General features: G+C 53.1%; 1 protein-coding gene across 5 annotated transcripts in view; it reads left to right on the forward strand.

The window, feature by feature from the left end:
• Positions 1 to 205: 205 nt before the first annotated feature.
• The window catches only part of CTDP1 (CTD phosphatase subunit 1), a 35,921-nt gene continuing 11,263 nt past the window's right edge, over positions 206 to 24,863 (forward strand). Inside the window, exons 1-11 of one of the 5 annotated variants that reach the window (XM_070420491.1) lie at positions 207 to 788; positions 5,273 to 5,356; positions 5,786 to 5,879; positions 7,281 to 7,409; positions 9,415 to 9,565; positions 10,969 to 11,059; positions 14,797 to 14,963; positions 15,396 to 16,358; positions 16,672 to 16,813; positions 17,515 to 17,718; positions 23,947 to 24,109. In XM_070420491.1, coding sequence (XP_070276592.1) covers positions 481 to 788; positions 5,273 to 5,356; positions 5,786 to 5,879; positions 7,281 to 7,409; positions 9,415 to 9,565; positions 10,969 to 11,059; positions 14,797 to 14,963; positions 15,396 to 16,358; positions 16,672 to 16,813; positions 17,515 to 17,718; positions 23,947 to 24,109 — 2,496 coding nt within the window. In that variant the 5' untranslated portion in view covers positions 207 to 480. Of the gene's footprint in view, positions 789 to 5,272; positions 5,357 to 5,785; positions 5,880 to 7,280; positions 7,410 to 9,414; positions 9,566 to 10,968; positions 11,060 to 14,796; positions 14,964 to 15,395; positions 16,359 to 16,671; positions 16,814 to 17,514; positions 17,719 to 23,946; positions 24,110 to 24,863 lie in introns of all 5 variants that reach the window. The other 4 variants (XM_070420490.1, XM_070420492.1, XM_070420493.1 and 1 more) reach the window with 4 other exon arrangements.

Consider the following 24,863-nt stretch of genomic DNA (forward strand, 5'->3'; position numbering starts at 1 on the left):
GCCGGGACTCATGATTTAAAGACCCACCCCTCCACCCCCACCCCCGGGCCTCAGTGCTTAAAGGGACCTGTGGGACAGCGGCGCGCGCTGCATGCTGGGTCCGGTGTTCACAGAGTAAACAGGGCGTAGCAACACTGTTCCCGCCGGGCCCAGCTCCACGGGTTTGGTGCTGGAACGCCTCGGTACCCGTTGCTGGTGCAGCGCGTCTCGGGCCCCGCGTGTGCTAGTGTTTACACGCGGGCCCCCTGGCGCACGCACGTGGCGTAGTGTGACGCCACACGCTGTCCCGGAAGTCGGCGCGGACCTGGGCGGCGGGTGGAAGCCGGTGCAAGAGTGGGAATCGCAGCGCAGCCACCGCCGCCGCTTGGGCCAGGGTCGCCCGCCCGCCCGCCCGCCGGTCCGCCGGTCCGCCGGTCCGCGATGGGCACCGGGCCCTAAGCGCCCTCCCGCCGCATCTCCGCAGCGAACCTGTTGGCCGCGATGGAGGCGCCTCCCGCCGACCGCGTTCCCGCCGAAGGCACCCCGCCGGCGGCCGTGGCGGAGGTGCGCTGCCCGGGTCCCGGTCCGCTACGCCTGCTCGAGTGGAGGGTGGCGGCGGGCGAGACCGTGCGCATCGGCTCCGTGTTGGCTGTGTTCGAGGCTGCCGCCGCCTCCGCGCAGCCCTCGGGGCTCCCCCCTGCCCGCGCCGGCTCCGGGGGCTGCGTGCGCGCCGAGCGCAGGCTGAGGTCGGAGCGCGCCGGCGTGGTGCGGGAGCTGTGCGCACAGCCGGGCCAGGTGGTGGCTCCCGGGTGAGTGAGTCGGGGGTTAGGGCGAGCGTCTCGGGTTGGGAGAGGGGCCAGGGCCGGAGCCAGGCACTAGGGGCTGCGCTTGGGGAGAACTTTGCAGGGTAAGACTCTACTGCACCGCAGCCACGATTTGTGGTTTTTCTTTAGAACTCGGTTGTGTCCCCTCTTCTGCAGTAGGTGCCTGTCCCTAAGACGCCTTGTTTGTAAGTTAGGAAAACTGGGGGCGACAGTGAGTATGGAACGAATCAGCGTGCTCCACGCTTGTCATCGCGCTATAAACTCCTGGGGGTGTGCACTTCAGATTCTCATAAACTTTGCGGAACGCGGTTGTAAAACCTGGTGCGGTCCTGCATCATAGTCAGGAAGGAGGTGCAGCTGGGCGCAGGTGGTAGCACACCCTCCTAGGATTGGCTCGGCTGCGGGTCCTTAGTTTTGACCTTAATGGATGGTTTCCTCTGTTGAGGTGTGTGAACCTGTCAGTGCGCAGTTCGTGTGGTCTTGCGATCAGGTTAAAACGGACACAGGTGTGTGTGCGCACATGACTCTTGATGGTTTTCATTGTCAAGAACAAAGGGGGCAGGTGAAATTTCCTGCCTCCTGCTGGAGTGGTTAGTGCACAGCTTCCCTATGGGGGCCACAGTGTACCCGCCCCCCCCCCCCCCCCCCCCCCCACTGTCAGCTTTCTGTCCACTCCTGCCTTCCTCAGGTGGTGCTCCTCACTCTGGCCTCCTCCCCTCCCCCTGGGGCTGCACTTGTCCCTCAGCTGCTGGGCTGTGCCCCCTCCGGAAGCTAAAGATGAGGACAGGATGGGATAAGGCCATCCTTTATCCCATCCCCGGGAGTCTCCGCCTGCATCCACTCTCCTTGCTCCTTCAGCTCAGGTGCCTATGCCTGCCTCCTGAAAGCAGGGGCGGGAATGGATGTTGCCTCAGGATGGCACCCTCCACTGAAGCTGGCTGCCTGGCTTCCTTTAGAGCAGCGGTTCTCAACCTGTGGGTCGAGACCCTTTGGCGGTCGAACGACCCTTTCATAGGGGTAGCCTAAATACATCCTGCATATCAGATATTTACATTACGATTCATAACAGTAGCAACATTACAATTATGAAGTAGCAACGAAAATAATTTTATGGTTGGGGGTCACCACAACATGAGGAACTGTATTAAAGGGTCGCGGCACTAGGAAGGTTGAGAACCACTGCTTTAGAGGGAGGGGCTCACTGTTGTCTGCTGTCATCACTGCTTTGAAGTCATCTCACCTGACCTCTTGGGGCCCAGTGAGCCGGTAAACCCACCAGCCTGTGCCTGATGGAGGCTAAGCTCAGCACCAGTGAAGAGCCGTTCTCCGTGATGTCCTGCCCTCTGTGCAGCTATGGGTGTGGGGGGCACGTGGCCGGGGCTTTCACACAGAAGGGTGAGGCAGGGGTTGTCCAGGTGGAGTGCGCCCTGTGCCAAGGGGACCTATAGCCGTGCTTGGGGGCACATCATTGGGTCACAGGCTGTGGAGTGGTATGGTGAGGTCCCAGGGATCTGCAGGGTGACAGGAAAGTGGCTTTTGTGTGGGCTTCCCTTGGTCATAAGGGACAAGTTAGAAGCTGGCTAGGGGGCAGGGCTGTCTAGGTGTGGGGGGAAGATGGGAGGGGACCTGAGGCTGCCGGTATGAGTCCTTTGGGAGCGGCCTGGGCCCTTCTCTCTCCTCCTGTGGTGTTCTGCCGGAGGGCTTTCTGAAAGGACACCGACACTATCGATGAATCCAGTGGCCTGGGCCCGTGTGTTTGTGACCAGCACGTACAGCGCATGTGTTTTGGGTGCAGTTTGGTGAGTCTTGACAGATGTGCCTTGGAAACAACCACTCGGTCAAGATAAGGACATCTCCCTCGTCCAGACTTGTATTTTAACCTCATCTGGTTCCTCTTGGGGGCATTTAACATTGACACCCTCTTTCTCTGAGACGGTTCCTCCCTGATGTCTGTCACGGGCCTGGCTGTGCAGTCTGTGACACTGATTTCTTTTTAATTGTCGTTCTTTTTCCCACCCATCCTTAATCACTGGGGCTCCCCAAAGGCCCATCATTGCCTGTTTCCTTGTTGGTGGTGACACCTTGGCCCCGTCCACTTCCTGGCTTGCATTCCCCTGTGCCCTCTGCCAGTGGCCCCTGTCCCTCGCTTGCTGGTTCCCAGGAGAACCTCCTGTTGTTTGTATCTCCCTCGTTTCTTTCCTTCCGTGTTCCCTGGGTCCTGGCGGGCTTCAGGAGGCAGGTTTGCTCTGGGGCGTGGGGCACTCTCGGTGTGTTCTGCTCTCTGGGCCGGCTCCCTTGGCAGGAGCACCTGCTCTGGTGCCATGAGGCTTGTCTACCTGCCTACTCTGTGCCCAGTGCCCTTCAGCTGGACCCTCTGGTCTCAAAGCCACCGCTCTATGCTCTTCTTGCTCTGACCTTGGGAGCCTCAAGCCAGGGCCTCTCCCTGCTTCCTCATCATCTGTTAAGACCTTCCTTCCACCTTAGTTAGAGTTAATCCTCTAGCAGCGATTTTCAACTGGTGTCCCCCAACAATTTTTAAAACATGCAATACCTGACTGTTTAGTCAGAGGCACTGACCTCTTTTCCCTTAGATTGTCAAACAAAAAAATGATAACAACCAACGATAGCCATCGGGTATTTTTTTGGTGTGCCGCAGAATTTTAGTAATTAGCTTCTGTGTGCCACGAGATGAAAAAAGTTGAAAACCACTGGTCTATAGTTAGTGGTCCCACTCTGGGTTCCCATCCAATCTTAGTGATCCTGGGCAAGATAGTCTTCTTAATAAATATACAGATAAATTAGACTTTATCAAAACTAAGAACTCTGTCTTCAAAAAACAGTTAAGAAAACGAAAGGGCAGGCTACAGACTGGAAACCTATACCTTGTTAAGCATTTCGACCTGTTTATTGGTTGAACTAGAGACACACCAAGTATGTCTTCAGGTTAATGTTATTAGGGGCAATTGATGAAATCCTGGTACTCTTTTTGGGAATTCCTGAAAAAAATATCCTCCAAGTCATAAGTTTTAGTTTAAAAGTAAGTAAAGTGAATAAATGCAGACTTCTGTGCCCTTGCTCACTGGTGGGATGTGGCCCACGTGTTCTCACGGGATAGCAGGACCGCAGAACCTGCAGTGAACGTAAGCAGCATCAGCACTTCTAAACCTTGTAGACGGGCGAATGAGCCCGTTTGCTCAGTTTCTCACAAAACCTGCCACCATGTTCCCAGGGGCAAACAGGTTTTTACCAGGTTCCAGGGCCCCACAAGCTTCCTTCAAAAGACCCATTAGCCAGGAATCAAAATGCACCTTTGACTTTTGGGAAAGGCCTCAGGTCCCTTTGCTAACTCTGCCACATGTTCTCCGGTGTGGGAGGGCCCCAGTGGGGGTGGAGCCTGAATCAGCACTGAAGGGGGTCTGGGAAAGTGGATGGGACCCCGACGACAAGAGAGGGTGTGTCCTTATTGCAGCAGCTGGGCAAGTGTCCTCAGGGCTGACCCGGAGGGACTGGGAGAGGTGGGTGGGATTGGAGAAGAGGGTGCTGGTGCTCCTGTGAGGGTCACTGAGCCTGGATTACTGGAAGAAGGGGTGCTGAGGGTGGGGTTTGGGTATGGGTGGGGTGCTGAGGAGCCACACAGGGGAGGTGGCGGAGGGGTGGAGGCGAGGTGGCAGCGCTCCAGCTCTGGAAAGCAGAGGCAGAAGACCATTGGTGAGAGATGAGGAATTCAGGGTGCCCAGAGGGGGTGGACAGGAAGCTGGGGACTGGTGCAAAAGGCTTCTGGGAAGGTCGGGTGAGAAGCTGTGAGGGGTCCAGTGCAGGGGCTGGTCTGTTCCTCTTATTGTTTGTTTTAGACAGGAAAAACGGGAGCAGATTTTTGGCTAGAGGTTTAGATGGCGTTAATGGCAGGGGAGAGCATGCTCCAGGGAGAGGAATAAGGTGATGGGGACAAATCAGCGCTGGGGTTAGAGGCTGCAGACACGGGACAGCGAGGCCCTCGCCTGGGCCCCACCCATGCAAAGAAAATGGTAATTTCTGAGTTTGTAGAAACTGGAACTATTGCAGTAGTCTATCAGAAGTGCAGATGCATCGCAGCCTCTCTCTGCACTGGGAACACGGGGGAGGCAGCCACTTATTGTTGGTATTATTGTTCCTTGTTGTATTAACAAAGTTTCAGTTTTTGTAGATTGTTTATCATACATGTAAGAGGATTTGAGATAGTTTTCATGTTTCCCCCACGTTTCCTCTCCTGACAGGACATTTTCAGTTCCTGCACCTGTTCTGTGTGGTTTGTTGTGTTTTAGGTGAGTGGAGCCCACAGGTGAGACGTCAGTCCTTCATTTTACAGCCAGAGCACAGGAGTCCCGGGAGGCGTGCAGCAGCCAGGTCTTCCTCCCTCTCAGGGAGAGGAGTGAGAAACCAGAGTCCCAGTGTCTCCCTTCTGATTTCTGCTTTTTGCCCCCCATTTCTAGAGCGGTTCTGGTGCGAGTCGAAGGATGCAGCCACCCAGTCGTCATGAAGGGTTTGTGTGCCGAGTGTGGCCAAGACCTGACCCAGTAAGTACTGACCCGGCGTGAGCATAGTGCCTTTCATGTTGGAAGGGGGACGGTGGGTACAGAGGTGAAGGGTGGAGGGCACGGGTGGGGGTTGGGAACCTGGCTGCTCTAAGGTCAGCTCGCCCAGTCACCCGCTGCGGGAGGGAAGCGCTAGTGAGTAGAGATGCATTTCTGACCCTACGGTGTGCATAGGGGGTGCCCTGCCTGGCTGTTTCCTCATGGAGTGCCTGTGTCAGGGTGACATCCGTGTGTTTTCAGCGGAGCTCTGTGAGGGACTGGAACGTCATCGTTTGGCCAGTCTCCTGTGTGTTTTAAGTGGACAACGTTCCACAGTTGCCAGCAGCACATTGACCACAATAGAAATGAAAGTGCTCGCTGCATTGGTTAGCAGCCGAAGGCAGCCACCTGACAGCCCTCTCGCTTCCGCAGGCTGCAGAGCAAGAACGGGAGGCAGCAGATGCCACTTTCCACAGCCACCGTGTCGATGGTGCACAGTGTCCCGGAGCTGATGGTGAGCTCTGAGGTGAGTGCTGCTTGTGGGTTTCAGAGCAGGGAGAGGGCAGCCGGAGAACGTGCCGGGCTTTGGTCACCTTTATCTCCGAAGTGACCTCTGGAAGGACGACAAGTATGGGGGCTGCACTTGTCTCTTTCCCAAGTGGTTCCACCTGGGAGGCACCCGGCTCCCTGCTGTCTAGGGCTTTGGTTCCAGTCCCCTGGGGCCAGGTCTGGGCTGGAGGGATTAGACATGGGAACACATGCTGTGACCAACAGATCTAGTCGAGGTTGAGGGCCAGGGTTAGAGCCCACGAGCAGCTGCCACCAGGACAGGTGGCTGTGCAAGAGGTGACCTGGGTAGAGTCAAGGGCATCAGAGGTGCTTGTGGAGTGGACATGGGTGCAGGGACCCTGACGAGGCCTCAGAACTCCTAGGGGGGCCCCTGTGCATTTGTGCACCAGCAGGCCCAGCTGCCCAGGAATTGAAGGTGTCTGCATCAATAGGACGTTTGGAGTTTTACCAGATCTGTTCCTTTTATGCATTCCAAGAACCCTGACACCTCATGTTTCTGTGGTCTGAGTCTAATGGGCTGAGTGAGCATCGCCAGGACAGAGCACAGGAACGCGTCTGTGGGGTTGTATAAAAACTCAGTTATAAAGCAGTTTCAGAGCTCTACATCTGTGTGAGTAGGTGATGGCACAGGCTGAGGAAGCCTGTTAACAGGGTTTTTTTAGATTTGTGCTTTTAAGTGATATCTACTTTTTTTTTTTTTTTGAGAAAGACAAAATACCAGATACATGATTCAGGCTTTTCTGAATTAGCAGGCCCCAAAGTCTTTGTCATGGGCCCACATCAGTCCTCTCATCGCTGACTGTGGTAGGACCGGGCCCTTCCAAGAGCAGTGTCCCCGCTGGCCCGCGAGGGCAACATCTGGGCCATGCCGTCTCCAGGACCCACCTGGGCCTCTTCCAAGGTGAAGCCGAGTGGCGGGCACCTGAGATGCATCCCACATGCCTGCTGCTGCACCTCGTGTCCTAGTTGTCCTTGTCCCAGCCTACCGTCCCACTTTCCCCATTCCTTCTGCAGTTCACGGTGTTGAGTTGCTCCACAGCATCCAACTAAACTTTTATAGGAACCACCACTTCCTTTTACCTCCTTTTTCATTGGTTTACACCTTTCGTGAAATGACAGAGTTAGGATCACAAGGCAGAATGCCTTGCAGGGTGTGGTACACACTGCAGGCTCCAGGCAGCAGGGGAGTAGCCCTGTGGCCCCACATGGTCTCAACAGCAATGGGTCCACTGGCAGGCAGTGCAGGGGGCAGTGAAGAATATGCTCAGCTTCCACCTGTTGTTCTTAATAAAATTGAATTAATTTTGGATCCAGATAGACTTGCATTGTCATTTTTCCTTTTTCGTTTTAACTTCAGCAAGCCGAGCAGTTGGGGAGGGAAGACCAGCAACGACTGCATCGGAACAGGAAGCTGGTGCTCATGGTCGACTTGGACCAGACCCTGATCCACACCACGGAGCAGCAGTGCCAGCAGATGTCAAACAAAGTGAGTGTGGCAGCCCGTGGGGCTTCCTCAGCCTGTCCCACAGGCAGGTCCCCCACGGTCCTCAGCACCATGAACTGCAAGCCTGGAAGGCCCGGGGGGGTGGGGGGCAGATTGGATGGCAAAGGGGGCGCTCTTGGGGGAGAGGAGCAGATGTGTGTGCTCTTCAGGAATGTCTGCAATGGGGGGCAGTGCAGGTGCACCCGGGCTATAGGTGAGGCTGGACCTCACCCTGCGTGAATTCTCCAGCGAAATACAGAGAATGGGTCGAAGACAGGATGCTACTTCAACTTTGTGCTCAGAAGTTGTGGAGCTGAGAAGTTGAATTTCTGGACCTTTCAGAAGGCTTTGCATGCCTGTTGCAGGTGGCTGTTCCCAGGCAGGTGTCAGCTCCTGCTGTCATTACCTAGAGACCAGCGTCACCGATATCGTCATCTTTCACTTCTTTGTTGCTATGTAGCCCTCTGTTAGTGCTCGGATTTTCGTGTCCACAGAGCTCATCAGTCTGGTTAGGACAGCACTATGGGAAGTTGTCCTTGACAGAGGGGCCAGGCCAGGCCAGGCTGGCTTATGGGTTTATCATGCCTTTGAAGTCAGGCATTTATAAGACAGTTGAACTAGTTGTAACCTGCCAGTTTCTCAGCTAATATGGTCCAGAAGGCAAATGTCAGCATCTGCACGGCCAGTCCTCAGCTATTGCTAGGGCTTCAGTGCTGCCACACCCTGCCCACGGGCCCATCCCTCTGCTGGCTTGGTAACAGCGTGATGACAGGGCTTTGCCAGCCACCCAGAGCCCACCCACATGCTGCTGCTGGCGACTTCAGAAAGACATTTACTTCTTAACGTGTGCCTTTAAGGATGTTGATTGCAATTCATGGACTATTTAACTATTGAGTGGGGTGGAAGTTGTTTATAAGGTTTCATTCCTAGTCTTCTAACATTAGTCTGATCACAAGGGCTTTGACTGAGTTAGAACTGGGAAAAGTTAACTAAGCCTAAGATTGGTTACTTTTCCTTTATAGTTGTTGTTTAGAGCATTTTTACTGAGAAAAATTAATGATAAATAGGATTAAAAAGATCAGAGTTTACTTCCTGAGGAGAGGGAGCCTATTTGCCTATTAATCATGTATATCATGTATAAGCAGGTTGGTATTACTAATTTCACCTGTCTGCTGAGGTGATTTAGAATGCTGTTTCAGCTTCTGTGATGTGTCTATAAGTTAATAAGGCTGTGTCTAGTAGACTAGCTTATGTGGGAACCTGTGGCTTGCTTTCATCGATAACTGGGGAAGACACTGTCAGCAGATTAATGGGAACCTGTTCTAAGCTGACTGTGGTTCTGCTATTTGACCAATGTCAGTATTTGAAGGAACAAAGACATGGGTGACATTACTTCTGGGCACTTTGCTTTATCCATCATCAACAAGAGTGGGCACAGTAGTCAGGATGTGTGCGGGTCTGCTGGTGTCCTTGCAGCCCTTCAGTGACACCGCAGTGACTGGGTAGTTGTCTTAGTTGTCATAGCTGGTTCCTGTGGGTGTTGGTCACAGGTAGTCTCTGTACTTAGACAGATAGTGGCCCTGTTGCCACTATTCATTTTTTTGGTTGATTTTTCTTTGTTAAATGGCATTTAAATATATAAAATAAATACCAAAAATATGTCTTTGTTTTACTATGGTTGCAAATATCAAAAAATTTCTATATGTGACACGGCACCAGAGTTAAGTTAGGGTTTTTCAAAATGCTGACACGCCGAGCTCAAAAGGTTCGCCATCACTGCCATAGGTAGTTACTATAGGTACTTGTGGTGGTTTTGTAGGCAGTTACGTGTTGTCATCGGTAGTTGCTGTGTGAATGGCCACAGCAGAGGGGACTGAGCTCACTCCCGGGGAGCATGCTTAAAGAAATCATGAGTGCTAGGTAAGTTGGCACGATACCTGGACCCGTGTCCTGACGGTGGAGCCCGTGCCCTCAGGTCCTCTGCTGACTGGGCATTCGCTCTCCGCAGGGCATCCTGCACTTCCAGCTGGGCCGGGGCGAGCCGATGCTGCACACCCGCCTGCGTCCGCACTGCAGGGAGTTCCTGGAGAAGGTCGCCAGGCTGTACGAGCTGCATGTCTTCACCTTCGGCAGCCGGCTGTATGCACACACGATTGCAGGTGAGCGTGCGGCTCAGGCTGAGCTGCGTGTGGTGCGCCTGAACACTGAAACTGGGTTATTTCTTACTGTCCATCATGCTTTCTTTTTTTTTTTATATATATACAAATTTTTTTACTGATTTCAGAGAGGGAAAGGGAGAAGGAGAGAGAAAAACATCAATGATGAGAGAGAATCATTAATTGGCTGCCTCCTACATGCCCCACACTGGGGATCGAGCCTACAACCTGGGCATGTGCCCCAACCAAGAACCAAACTGTGACTTCCCGGCTCACAGGTTGACACTCAATCACAGAGCCACTGCGGCCAGGCCCGCCATGCTTTCTTGAAGGTGAAGGAAGCTCCCTGTCAGCCTCCTTAGGAGCTGTCAGTTGGGGTGGCCAGGCAGCGTTAAGTCTCTAAAATTCAGCCACGGCTCTCTCGGACGGCCCCTCCCCACCTGCCTGCGACCCCAGAGCCAGTCTAGATGGACTGGCTGCTGTCACGGGCCAGTTTAGAAGTTGGTCAGGACCACAGGTACCTGGAAAAAGAAACATCTATTATAATAAAAGCTTAATATGCTAATTAGACCCGACGTCCTTCCGGACAAAGCCGGGGCTGTGAGGGAAGCCCAGGCCCCAGGTGCCAGAGGGAAGCCGGTGCTGGCGGCCAGGGGGAAAAAAGCCTACTCTTGCATGAATTTCGTGCATTGGGCCTCTAGTCTTATATATAAGTGAACTTAAAATGTTTTACTGATTGGTTTGGAAACACTTGTGGGGCCACATTGCTTATGTCTGTCTGCACTTAACACTTAAGGTGCAGACAGGCGATCTTACTAGGAGAACGCAGACGTCGGGCTGTGCTGGCTGAGCTCAGTGCATGGAGACAGAAGCCCTTGGGTCATGCAGCATTGCCCATGGTGGCCACAGCTGGGGGCAGTGTAGGGCGTGGGCTCTACCTCCCTGGGGATGGCTGGGATCCGGCCCCACTGACTGCGGGTAGACCTAGTACCTGCAGTATGACATGGTCACAGCTCGGTATTAGATGTGCGATGGTTAGATTCAGCACCTTGAAATTCTCTTTACTGGTTGGTCTTGGTCTTTAATTGTTGCTGGAGAAATGAATTTCTCATCCCCTGTTTACATTTAATGCCCTTGTAGGAAATTTTAATTATGGACATGTAGGCAACATATTAAAGTAATTCATCTTGTAACTAAAATTCAACATATTTGCCTTTAGCATGTGGCTGCTGTGGCTATTGGGATATGTGATTGGGACATGTGAAGGTTAATGTAACTACTTCATAGAATTCTCTGTGATGCTGTGTCTCTGATTCTAAAGAAACAGTAAGATCTTCACTGTATGCACAGTGAAGCGTCTGTGCTTCTTAGACACACATGACCTTTATCCTGCTTTCTTTTCAAAGGCTTTTTAGACCCTGAGAAGAAGCTTTTTTCTCACCGAATATTATCGAGGGACGAGTGTATTGACCCGTTTTCTAAAACAGGGAACCTCAGGTACGTACCTGCTCTGTTCATCACAAGGCTTGCTGTTGGTTCCCATTGTGAAGATGCATTGGGAGCATCGAGCAGTAATTGTGTTTATTCTTAAATTTCTGCCACTGTCTCTGCTACTGTCTTCTAACCAGACCCCTACTTCCTGCCTCTCCTTGAATGTCCAGGCAGTGGCAGGGGCTTGGGAGGATGGGGGTGTGGAGAGAGGGAGCTGAGAGCAGGGCTGGGGGGCACAGGAAATTCAGGTGACAGTGTCAGTGGAAAGCACCCAAAGCTTCCCCGAGTACAAGGTGGGCTGTCCCTCAAGTCACAAGTTTAAAGAAGGTGTTTCACGTCGGTGTTGGCATCTCAGGTTCACGTTCCTCGAGAGTTGGCTTGCTGTTAACGCTGGGAGTGTTAGGAGAGCCTAGGTCACATTTCCATCTGCCCCTCTGCTATTCCCATCCCTCCCATCACCACCCCCCTTCCTATCTTGTCCTGTCTATGCCTCTGTGACTGGGCCATCCCACCCAATCACAGGGCTCTTTGATATTCTCAGAAATGTCTTCTCTATATGAGCATTGTCCCGCTTTCTACCCAGTGTCAGGTAGAACTAATGAGATTGGATAGTAAGGCAGTACCAGCTGTGGCCTCAGTGGCCTCCTGGCTGGTGTCAGCCACCTGCATCTAACATTTTGTGGGGTTTTTTTGTTTGAGTTTTTTTTTTAATATATTTTATTGATTTTTTACAGAGAAGAAGGGAGAGGGATAGAGAGTTAGAAACATCGATGAGAGAGAAACATCGATCAGCTGCCTCCTGCACATCCACTACTGGGGATGTGCCCGCAACCAAGGTACATGCCCTTGACCGGAATCGAACCTGGGACTCCTGAGTCCGCAGGCTGATGCTCTATCCACTGAGCCAAACTGGTTAGGGCTAACATTTTGTGTTTAGATTTGGGTTGTCCACACAATTGAGACCCATTCAAGTCAATGTGCACTAGGAAAAGTCTGAAAACACTTGTTTCGGAAACAGACCCTGTGTGTTTGCTCCTTAGCGTCAGAGTGAGCAGGGTGATGTGGACAAGGAAAATGAGCGAGCGTGTCAGTGACTGTTAGGGAGTCTGCTCCACAGTGGACACTGCAGTCCCCCATCTGGAATTAAATGTGCTGGAAGGCATCTGCCACTGAGGTGTTTTAGCTACCTTATGTTCTTCTGGAAAATGGACTCAGAAAATAATATTAATTTTGGACACTTGAACATTTTTTCCTGGGTAGTGTAGCCTTTATTATTTACTAGAGGCCCAGTGCATGAAATTCATGCACGGAGGTGGTGTCCCTCAGCCCAGCCTGCACCCTCTCCAATCTGGGACTCCTCGAGGGATGTCTGACCCCAGAGGGATCAGGCCTAAATGGGCAGTCAGACATCCCTCTCACAATCCAGGACTGCTGGCTCCCAACCCCTCTTCTGCCTGCCTGCCTGCCTGCCTGCCAGCCTGATCAATGCCTAACTGCTCCACTGCCGACCCAATTGCCCCTAACTGCCTTCCCCTGCATTCTTGATCACCCCCAACTGCCCTCCCTTTCAGGCCTGATCCCTCCCAGCTGCCCTCCCCTGCCAGCCATCTTGTGTCCACATGGGGGCGGCCATCTTGTGTGTTGGAGTGATGGTCAATTTGCATATTACTCTTTTATTCGATAGGACTAGAGGCCTGGTGCACAAAAATTTGTGCACTCGGCGGGGAGAGGGGGTCCCTCAGCCCATCCTGTGCCCTCTCGCAGTCTGGGACCCCTCAGGAGATAATGACCTGCTGGCTTAGGCCTGCTCCCAAGTGGCAGAGGGCAGGCCCAATCCCTAGGTGCAGCCCCTGGTTGGGCTCAGAGCAGGGCCGATTGGGGAGTTGGGGCGCTGCCCCCTGTCATGCACAGAACAGGGCAGGTCGGGAAGTTGCGATGCCACCCCTAGTCACGCTCAGGGTACAGCCGATTGGGGGGCTGTGGCACCAACCCCTGTCACACTCAAGGCAGGATGGATAGGGAAGTTGCGGCGCCACCCCCTGTCATGCACAGAGCAGGGCCAATCAAGGGGTTGGGGCTCCGTACCCTATCACACACAGAGCAGGGCCCATCAGGGGGTTGAGGAGCTCCCCCCTGTCACAGAGTAGAGCCAATAGGGGAGTTGGGGCACCGCCCCCTGTCACACACAGTGCAGGGCGATCGGGGGGTTGGGGAGCTCCCCCCCTATCAGGCACAGAGCAGGGCTGATCAGGGGGTTGGGGCACCTTCCCCTGTCACGAACAGAGCAGGGTGGATAGGGAGGTTGTGGCCCCACCCCCTGTCACACACAGAGCCGCAGGGCAATCAGGGGGTTTGGGTGCTGCCCCCTGTCACGCTGATCCCGGTGCCGGGAGGCCTCGCGGCTCCGCTGATCCCAGTGCTGGGAGGCATATTACCCTTTTACTATATAGAATAGAGGCCTGGTGCACAGGTGGGGGCTGGCTGGTTTGCCCTGAAGGGTGTCCTGGATCAGGGTGGGGGTCCCCACTGGGGTGCCTGGCCAGTCTGGGTGAGGGGCTGAGGGCCGTTTTCAGGCTGGCGGGTGACTGAAGCTCCCAACTGCTCCTTTTTTTTTTTTTTTTTTTTAAATTCTAGGCCAGCTTTAGCTCTGAGGCCTCCACTGCTGAAAGCAGGTTTCTGGCCTTTGTTTACCTTCTGTATTTGATACAATGTTGCGGTCCAGCTGGCTGAAGCCCAGCTGACTAAAGCAGGTTTCTGGGGTTTTGTTTAGCTTCTATATTTGCAGCATAGTTGCTTAGAGTTGCAGCTGAGAGGCCGGCAAGTCAGGCGAGGAACGTTGGAGTCCGCCGTCACTGGAGCAAGCAAGCCTCCCTGTTCCCTTCAAGCTGCCTTTTCCCTGCCGGCTGCTGTCTTGGCTGGCAGTTAATTTGCATATCGCCCTGATTAGCCAATGGGAAGGGTAGCGGCTGTATGGCTAATTACCATGTTTCTCTTTTATTAGATAGGATTAGCAGTAGAGAACCTGAACAGTGGTAGGCATCTTTCCTGGGTTTATCCCCCGATCTTGAAGACAGGCAAGAAGCAGTCATCATTCTGAGTATTGAGTGCTATGAGCCAGCTCTCTGAATCTCAGGGGTGTGGACAAAAATGAAGTTTAAGGAGACCACGTGAGGTAGCAGAGCATGCCTGCACCCAGGGATGGCCTTTAGACCCTTGTTAATATTTCTGCTCACCCCACACACACTAGTAGCTTTGGGGAATACAAGTCACCTTTTGGGAACTTCGGGGAACAGCTTTTTCAAACAGCTGAGTTTGAACAAGACTGAGCCTTCCTGCCTCTCTCTCTGAAAGCCCTTACCTGGGAACAGGTGGGAGCAGACTCTGGCCAGTAGGCAGATAACCTGTGTTTGTAAATGAAGTTGTACTGGGACATGGCCACTGACTTAGGTTTGTCCTGAGGCTTTGTTAGGACTGGAGCTTTCTCCTTCCTCTCTGGTCTTCTAAGGAGAGTGCTGACTCCTGCCTTGAGAAGTAGCAGAGACAGTGTAGGGAACTGGGACTGTTTTAATGTTACCTTCTCTGGAAACAGTTTAAACACAAGCTAAACAAAAGCCCTTCGTGTACCTTGCATCTGTTTTACATTAGTCTGCTGTCTAGTGGTTCCGTGTGAGATAGTTGTCACTCTTGTTTGATGATTCTTTTTGTAAATCATGCTAGTAGTTCTGATACATTTTTACTTCCAGAAATCTCTTTCCTTGTGGAGACTCAATGGTTTGCATTATTGATGACCGAGAAGATGTCTGGAAGTTCGCCCCCAATCTGATCACCGTAAAGAAATACGTCTACTTCCAGGGCACAGGGGACATCAATGCTCCCCCAGGGTCCCGGGAGCCTCCGGCGAGAAAGAAAGGTGGGCAACTCCCTTCTAGTCCTCAGAGAAGTATTAGCATTTGCTTCACTGTCTCCTCCGCCTCTCACCTGCCTTGTGACTGCTCTGAATTCAGGACTCACTTTGTTGCTGCTCGTTTGTATTTCTGTATTACAGAGGCCGTTGTGTTTATGTTATTCTGAAAGGCATGATATTTTGTTTCTGTTTCTTAATCGTACAATTTGAACATTTTTCCAGTTGAGTAGGATTAAATAAAATGTTTTGAGATATGCAATTATTGCTGCAGCCACTAAAATAGGACTGAGAGGTCTGGGCTGGGAGAAAGTGGGACCCAGCAGGGTCCCTGCAGTGGGCAGCTCGATGGCCTGTCTGAAGCAGGGTATAGCGGATGCGTCCTGCGTTTTCCCATTTCTTGGAAATCATGGTAACCTCTCGTTTTGTGTGCACCTGCAGTGAATTATCCTCCCAAAGGTGCTGACATCGCAGATCAAGCTCCGTCCATTAAGGACCCTGAGGAGGGAAGGCCGGTTTCTGCAGTCGAGCAGAGTAACGGCCTTGGGAAGCCCATGAGGGAACTCAACGGGGACTGCACCTCACCTGCTGCCCGAGCCCCTTTGGTGGACGGTAGGGGGCCCCCAGTGTGTGTTCAGCAGCAGGGTCGGACCTCAGTGGAGAAGCAGCCCACTCAGGGCACAGCAGGCAGTGACCTGGACTTTGACTTATCCAGTGACAGTGAGAGCAGCAGTGAGTCGGAGGGTCAGTCCTCCACCACCTCTGATGGCGAAAATGGGGAGAAGAAGAGCCAGAAGAAGCCTAAGGCTGCGCAGGACACCAGGAGAGCCATGCAGCAGGGCGGGGCCCCTGGCCCGGGCGGGGAGAGGCCCACACGGCCGAATCACTGCGGAGAGCCTGTGCCCGGAGTCCAACCTGACCTGCAGGAGGAGGGCGAGCGAGACGGCTTCTGTGGGCTGGCGGGTGGCTCTGCTGACAAGAAGGAGGCCGAGACGGAGTCCCAGAACAGTGAACAGTCAGGCATCACAGTGGGCGAGTCCCTGGACCAGAGCGTGGAGGAGGAGGAGAACGAGGAGGAGGAGGACGATGATGGCGATGACCACCTGGTCCACCTGGAGGAGATCCTCGCCCGCGTGCACTCCGACTACTACGCCAGGTATGACCGCTACTTGCGAGGGGAGACCCAGGAGGCACCCGACATACGGAAGATCGTCCCTGAGCTCAAGAGCCGAGTACTGGCAGACGTGGCCATAATCTTCAGTGGGCTGTACCCCACCAACTTCCCGGTGGAAAAGACGCGGGAGCATTACCATGCCACGGCCCTCGGAGCCAAGATCCTCACCCAGCTGGTGTTGGACCCTGACGCCCCTGACAGGGCCACCCACCTGATTGCTGCAAAGGCAGGTAAGTGGCCAGCCAGCCGCTAGGCCTCCCTGGGTCCTGCCCTGGGGTTGGGGCAAGGACAACCGAGGGAGTTCATGGAGTAGAATGCATCTACATTGGCCTCTGCAGTCATTTTTTGAAACTAGCAGGGCTCCTGTTTCATGTGGAATTTTCAGAAGCATCTTTCTGGTAATTACATAATGGCTAAATTCTATTTGGACTGGTTCTGTCTGCCCATCTTGGGCCTAGGTATGCATGTGGGCTTGTCCTGGGTGCATGCCTTAGGCTCTGTACTGGGTCCCTGAATATCTGGGCCATTGCTCCCCTCTTGTAGGCACAGAGAAGGTGCGGCAGGCCCAGGCATGCGGACAGTTGCACGTGGTGAACCCCGACTGGCTGTGGAGCTGCCTAGAGCGGTGGGACAAGGTGGAGGAGCAGCTCTTCCCGCTGAGCGAGGACTACGGCAAAGTGCAGAGGTGAGCTGCCAGCAGACTCGGCCCCATCTCCTCGAGAGCCCACCCCTGGCCGCCAGCCTCGCTGCTCGCAGCCCCACACGGCATCCCCAGTGTTCAGTGCGTGGCTTCTCAGCCCTCTCACCTGTGCCCTGCCTGCCCCACTGTGGCTCCTCCAGGCTCCATCACGAACAGGTTATCTGGAAAAGGTGACCGTTACTGCCTAGGGAAGAAGTACAGGTTTTTTCCTGTGACTCTGCAGTAGGGCTGTCAGTGGGGAATCTAGTTTGCTGTTTCTTTCACGACTGCTAGAAGTTATATAAGCCACACAACTGCTGTAGAGTCATTGGGAGAGGCTCAGCCGTGGCGAGGAATATGTAAGAGAGCCTGGTTTTTGTTGTGTTTCTTTCCATAAAGGTTTGAAAAATGCTCCCTATTCTTAAAGAGTTTGAATGTTGTATTTAGAGGGAAAATCCTGGGACGGACATGAGGGAAACAACAAACGCAGCCTGCACTGAGGTCCATGGTAGGCACACCTCTGCCCGGTGCTATGTGATGTCCTGCCCAGGGCTGTGCCCTAGAAGTTAAGATGAGTGGTGTCCACGTCTTCATCCGCACAGGCTCTGAGCATCAGATGGAGGGAGACCAGTTCGAGGGCCTGTGTAGGGCATCTTGCATCCCCTGGTGAGGCCTGGCTCCTTCTCATGGCCTTTTCTCACCTACAGGGAGGACAGTCCCGCAGCCTTTCCCGACAGGCAGGGTGCGCTGCCAGCCGCCTTGTTCCATCCGACACCTGTGCACCCCAAGGCCCAGCCCGGCCCTGATGTCCGGATCTACGACGCCAGCACGGGCAAGCTCATCCGGAAGGGCACTACCAGCCCCGGGCCCCCCGGCTCCCTGCAGATCCACACGGGACACTCCTCCTTCAGGTATGTCTGCCGCACTGCGGAGCACACCTGCTGGCAGGGCTTCCCTTGGGTGGGCTGGGTGCGTCCGGTTCTGAGTTGGACTTGGCTGCCTGCTGAGGGCTCTGACTGCTGGTGTGGAAAAGCCTCCCCCGCTTCCACTTCGGACCTCTCTGCATACTTTTTTGTCTTGTGTCAGCTGACGTGCACTGGCTCGCTCACGCTGGCTCGGTGCCGCCCTCCATGAGCCGTTTCATTTGCTGACCTCACATGGGCCGTTGTTGGCCATATCCCAGCAGATGATGGGCCGGGGGTGCTGGGCCTGACCCTGACTGCCTCAGGCCCACCCTGTCTGTCCCTTCCGTAGGACAGACAGTTGCCGTGAGGGAAAAGGGCAGCTTGGGGCCTGTGCTGGGCTATGCCGCCCCAGCTCAGCAGCACAGCCTCCCTGGCCGCCTGCCCACTTCCACACAGCCCAGATGGGCTGGAGATGGCGCTGGTGTGAGCAGGACATGTAGGAGAGACGCCCAAGTGGACCCGCACAGGCGCTTCCCTAGGCGGGAGGGCACTTGCGGAGCGAACCGTCCCTCTGAGTCTCAGGTGCGCCCTCCATTTCCTCTGTGCTGACAGGATCCTGAGTTTGAGGACCATACATCCCACTGTGTAAACAATCTTGGGACAGTGTCTGAGATTTAAATGAGGGGTCTGAGGTTGGTGTTTTAAAGAGCTGCCAATGGTGTGGCATTGTGGTAGACGTGTGGCCCTGCATCATGTCCCCTCTCCTTCTGGAAAGCTCCGCGCCCCTCCCCCTTCCCCCAGCAGCTGTCCATGCTGGGAGTGGCCATTGATGCCTCCCTCTGGCCTTCCCCTGGACATGGTGACACCTCAGAGCCCGACTGAGCCACTCAGAGTGGACATAGAGCCACTCCTGAAGGCCAGGTGAGGGGCTCCAGGTGTGAGTGGACAGACGCCCTGGGTTGGGCTTTTGTTTGATGATTGGTTTAACTAAAAGCATCATCACTATTAAATTCCACCAGTTAAGGAGTTACATTTGACCTCTATGCTGCGGCTTGTGTTCCTGTGACCTCCAGTCATGATAATATCCAGGAAAGGTCGTGCGTCCCTTTAATAAATGGTGTCAGTGATTGGCCACGTTTGCTGGGACTTGCGGTCCCACCAGCAGGTGCAGGTGTCAGGTCACATCTGCCATGTCACCAGGCTGTTGCCTTCTCTCATCTCGACTCACTTAAGCGAGCTGCCCTTTGTAGCCTTAACTTACCCTTTTTTTCCTCCTGGTTTTTTGTGAATTTTTGCCTTTTTTGTGTTCATTGAGTTAGAAAAGCTTCCTGTAGTTGCTGCCGTTGAAATGAGGGAGGACTGGTTCTTCCCAGCTGGACTGCATCCCTCACCCTTTGTGGACACGTGGAGGGCTGGGTGTTCTCCTTTGTCGTCAGCACTTAGGGCTCAAACGTCTATGTGTAGTGTTCACTCTCAGACCTTCCTTGAAATATTTCTCACCATGGATTTTGTCTGTATTCCACCCTCTCTTTAGAAATTCTGTGGTGACCAATATTATTTCAGGTATATATTTTTTAAAGGATAGCCTTTCCTTAGTACCCAGGTGAGCAAATGTTTGGCATCCTCTGTCGCCAGAGCGGCAGGTAGACGGTTGCTGCTCAATTAGAGGTTCCGCTAAAGCGGTGATGGACTTCACCTCCGAGTTCTGGAGGACGTGTACCTGAGGCAGAAAGGCTTCTTCGATATTTCACAGTAACTCTCGTTCAGGTTATCCTGCAAAAACTAAGTGTGGTTCCAGCTCTGTAATTTACTGTCCCCAAGAGGTTCAGAGGAGGGTGGTTTCTTGCTTAGGTTCTGATGTACTTTCAGGTGTTCGGAATGGGCCTGTGTTTATCCACTACCACATAGAGTGTGGTGTGTGTGTTTTTATTGCTGAATCGTTCTTAAGTGGCGAGGCTGCCCTCCTTTCTGAGGCTCTCCATTCAAGAGGAGACCCAGGCGGAGTGCTGGGTACACCTCAGCTATGTGTTTCTGCCCCTCCCAGCCTCAGTCACGGGCAGGGAGGTGGTTAAGAAAGGGCTGTACCAGCAGAGGCTTCCTGAGCAGCAGACGGGGCGGGGCCAGGTCAAGGACAGCGTTCCTTCAGGAAGTCATTTATGCGCTGATTTCTTCCCACTTTCACAAGAACAGGGAGGGATGACCCTCTGTGTGGACTTGGCTGCTGTTGTGGTGGGACAGCTAGAGCCCAGTGGCCATGGTGGCTGAGCCCAAGAGTGGCTGAGTGGTGGTCCCATGTGGGCATCCCCTGGACCCAGTGGGGATGCCATGGCACCTTGGGGGGTGGTCTAGATAAGGAGAGAGTATGGAGTCCTGGCGGGTAAGTATCTGGGCCTGTCCATGCGTGGCTGCCCGGCACCTAGAGCTCATCCCTGTCTGGTTAGCACCTCAGATGCAAGGTGTGCAGACTGCCACGCCCGGAAACTGAGGGCTGTGGACCTCGAGCCCGTGCCACCCCCCTCTCTGGGCACTCACCAGCTCTTGGCTCCTACTGGTCCTAGTGCTCAGGTACCCCTGTAGTTCCTGTGTGTTGAGGGCTGTGGGAGAGGGAGTCCAAGAATGGTGACGTGCCTGTTCTGTGTCCAGAACCCTAAGGCACCTGGACCTCATCTCCCTGGAGGCCCTGAGAACTGAGTGTCTGTAACTCTCCCTGAGATGTGTTGGTTCTGGGCTCAGAGGCTGCTCCATCCAGGAAGGTGGGGTCAGGTTTGGGTGAGTGTAGGTCAGTGATGGCGAACATTTTGAGCTCGGCGTGTCAGCATTTTGAAAAACCCTAACTTAACTCTGGTGCCGTGTCACATATAGAAATTTTTTGATATTTGCAACCATAGTAAAACAAAGACTTACATTTTTGATATGTATTTTATATATTTAAATGCCATTTAACAAAGAAAAATCAACCAAAAAAATGAGTTCGTGTGTCACCTCTGACACGCGTGTCATAGGTTCGCCATCACTGGTGTAGGTAGCACTCTCCTGGCTGCTGGCAGCATGTGTGAGAACCTTCCCTCTCACCCACGAGGTCTGTGTGGGAAAGGGAGTGAGAGCGGTCCACGCAGTCAGCCTCCATCGCAGCCAGCACAGTACACAGTACACAGCTCGCCTTGTGCTGAGGCCAGGGCCAATAAGAGTTGCCATGTGATGGGCGAAGCTTAGAGGTGGTGAGAGGTCCTAGTCTGGGGGTGTGGAGACACCAGGACCAGGAGGAACCCCAAGTTCTTGGCATTGCAAATCCTCTGAAATTCTGAATTCCTTTTTATTTATCCATCATTACTGTGTGTGGTTCCTTGTGAACATTTGATTTTTTTAAATTAAAGGTTTTCTCTCTTTTTTTAAATATGTTTATTGATTTCAGAGAGGAAGAGAGAAGGAGAGATAGAAACATCACTGATGAGAGAGAACCATTGATAGGCTGCCTCCTGCACGCCCCCCACTGGGGATCAAGCCCACAACCCAGGCATGTGCCCTTGACCGGAATCGAACCCGGACTCTTCAGTCCACAGGCCGACGCTCTATCCACTGAGCCAAACCAGCTAGGACAAGGTTTTCTTTTAAGACAGTTACAGAATCCCACGCAGTTGTAGGAAATAATACAGAAAGATCCAGCTGACACCAACGGTAGCATCTTGCAAACTGCAGCCCAACCTCACAGCCAGGATGGGGACAGGGACATAGTGCATACACAGGTGCCCCTTGCCCCAGGCCCTCCCGGGGGTGCATGTAGCCATAGGCATGTCCCCACCCACCCCAGCTGCCACAGATCCAGTCGCCATCCCTGGGATTCCGAGTCTTCTGTGCCGTCACTGTGCCCTCCCTGCTGGGCCCTGCTTCCTGGTGACCATGACCCATGTGGACGTCAGGGTGTGCCCCGTGTTTCTCCGGAGTGACTGGGCTGTAGCTGCTGGGTTGGGTGCTCAGCACTGACATTGCTTCTCCCTTCTCAGCGTCGCCCAGCATGAGGCGTGTTCCTCGTTTTACTGGCATTTCCTTGAGGTCGGTGTGTGGAGCCTCCGTGCGCCCTCGGCAAGAGCGGCTCGCTCTCTTTTGCCGGTTTCTGATTGGATTGCCGCCAAGTTTCAGAGTTGGTTACAAGCCCTTCGTCACTTCTGTGGCTGCAGAGACTGTCACACTCTGGCCCTGTTCCCGCCGTCTTACAGTCGTTGGCAGAACACAAGTGCCTACTTTGATGAGGTTATTTGTCGATTTTCCTTTCATGAGTTATGCTTTCGGTGTCAACTTATCAGCTCTGCCTCATCCCAGGTCCTGAGGTTTCCCCTTACCTTTCACCTTAAGAGGTTTTAGGTCTAGTGCAGGGGTGGGCAAACTTTTTGACTCGAGGGCCACAATGGGTTCTTAAACTGGACCGGAGGGCCGGAACAAAAGCATGGATGGAGTGTTTGTGTGAACTAATATAAATTCAAAGTAAACATCATTACATAAAAGGGTACGGTCTTTTTTTTTTTTTTTTTTTTTTTTTTAGTTTTATTCATTTCAAATGGGCCGGATCCGGCCCTCGGGCCGTAGTTTGCCCACGGCTAGTCTAGTGTGTGGTCCACAGAGTCCGAGAGTTGAGGCGGATGGGGGGGTTGGGGGTGTGCAGGTCATGCCTGGTCACACACTGGAATTCAGGGACCAGTCAGAACCAGCGGGGCTTGTTCTCAACCTTTCTTCCCTGTGCTTGTTCTCAACCTTTTGAGTTTTTGTTAAAACTCTGGAACCATTTTTCTGAAGGGAGGCTATATCTTTATTTTTAGTAAAAAGATTCGTTTGCTGCTTTTTCATATTCATGTTGGAGCTCTGGGTGTTTGGAACTGACAGTAAGTGGGTATGAACTGAAGTGTGGCCTGGTGTCTACATCAGAGAATAAATATCAAGCACTCGAGTTGGTGGGTGGGCAGCTGACTCTTGAACCATGGTGGGGATTGGGCGCCGACCTGCACAGTTGAAAATTCACATGTAACTTTTGACTCCCCAGAACATAATTGTCCCTGGGTACCTACAGGGGATCGGTTCCAGGGCTGATACCAAAGTCCAGAGGTGCTCAAGTCCCGTCTATAGAATAGCCCAGATCAGGGCACACAGTCGGCCCCTCTGCATCCACGATTCCCAACTCAGATCAGATACAGCAGGTGTTCACTGAAGGAAGTCTGAGCATAGGTGAACCCGAACAGGTCACACCCTTGTTATTCAAGGGTCAGCTTAGTCTGACTTGAAAAAGCCAAGATCAGCATTCTTTAGGTTGTCCTTTATATTTCCAGGTTTAAAAAAATCTTCCCTTCCTTAGATAATATTTGATTAGCCTGATACAATTGCTGCTTTTTGATTTTGTGGTTTAGACTTAATACCCCATTTTTCTTCAAAAGAATGAGGTTTTACTACAATGTCAGTGTCCCAGTGATTGGACCTGTGGTGTCCGGTTCCAGGCCCCACAGAGCAGCTGACTCCAGAAACAGTGCCCAGAGGAGAGTAGCAGCAGCTTTCACGAGCCCCTGAAATTCCCACGGCCGTGACAGGTGTGAGAGTGTCCGTGAGATCTGACCGTTGAGACGAGTGTGTGTAGGGGGAAGCTTCAGAAACCGTTTTAGACAGAACTAACTGTAACGTAGTGTGACATCTCTGACATGAGCGTGGTGTCGGCTCTTGGGCGGAGCCTCTTGGTCTTTGCTGGTTGGTTTATTGTATTAATATTTAATAGTTTAACCCAACTTTGGATACAGAATTCACGGTACCTTTTCCTGTTCTCTGTGGACAGGTGGCATCTGTTTCTTCACCATACATTTCCTGTTTTTAGAGCCTGGATCGTATAGAAGTAGTTAGTTTTTTTTTTAAATCTTATAGCTTGCTCAACCTTATTTTGAGGATAAATAACAGCTCCTGCTGGTCTCTAGGAAGTTTTTCATCGTCACTCTTCCTATTTGCCCTTTGTTCTAAGACCAGTGAAGCCCAGTGGATGCTCTGGGGTGGCCGTGGGTGTTGGCTTTCACAGGAGGAAACCAGCAGCCTCGAGCTAGTGAGCAGATGAGGCAGCATGTTCCATAACTAGGATGGTCTCTGTGTGTTTGTGTTTGTGCATGTGTGTGTGTGTGTGTGTACGTACTTACCTGTCCCGAGTCAGGAATCTGATTCAGTGCTGGAAAAGTGCCTTCCCTCATGTGGGACCTAAAATGTTCATTTCAGAGCTGTTCAGCCTCATCAGCAGCAGATGTTTGGTGAAGAGCTGCCAGATAATCCCGATGGAGAACAGCCTGGTCCTTCTAGAAGAAAGCGACAGCCCAGCATGTCAGAGACCATGCCGCTGTACACTCTGTGTAAGGAGGATTTAGAGAGTATGGACAAAGAGGTGAGACCCTCGGCGTGCCAAGGCCCGTACCCTCAGCCGGCTCCACTGGGGCCCAGCGTCCTACCTGTGGGTTGGGACTAGCACTTTGTTTCTAGGAAACGAAATGGGCAACAGTATTGAGCGATGTATCAGTGTGTCGGCAACATTCAGCAATAAGTACACTAACTCGGGTTTGTGATTCCATCGGTTTGTGATTCCATCCGTGGGCCCTCCCAAACCCTCCCTCACCCAGGGAACCTGACAGCATCTGGGCTTGTCATTGATAAGGGGGTGCTCCTGGCATCAAGCAGGTGAAGGCCAGGGATGCTGCCTAACAGCCATGTAAATCAGTATTGTCTGTCTCCTGGTTCATCTCTAAAAACCACAGCTCTCACGTCAGCCTGTCCTTGGTCCCACATGGCCCGGGGTCCTCCCCTGGCCCTTATGCCCCACGCCCTGTCATGGGCCAGGCCCCTTGGGGGAAGGGTCATGCCCATCGGGGTCTCCGTTTGTACATTGTTAGCACAGCATCTTCCTTGGGCTGGCTTGTCTGAAGAGCCGACGTAGAGAACCACGTCACACATCTCCAGTAAACAGAGCAGCAGTTGACTCCCAGCGCGCCCCTGGGTGGGACAGACGCTGAGACAGATCACTGGCCTCAGTGCTCACCGCCTGGCACGATGGTGCCAAGCCGACATCACTCGGTTTCATTGGGAGTGCTGGTCAGAGTGCTGAGGAGGAATACAGAGTTTCAGTTTATTTTCAACAGCAGTAG

The sequence above is a fragment of the Myotis yumanensis genome, unplaced genomic scaffold (assembly GCF_028538775.1).
Source record: "Myotis yumanensis isolate MYYU_CA2020_CCGP unplaced genomic scaffold, mMyoYum1.0.hap1 SCAF_7, whole genome shotgun sequence".
Classification (NCBI taxonomy): Eukaryota; Metazoa; Chordata; class Mammalia; order Chiroptera; family Vespertilionidae; genus Myotis; species Myotis yumanensis.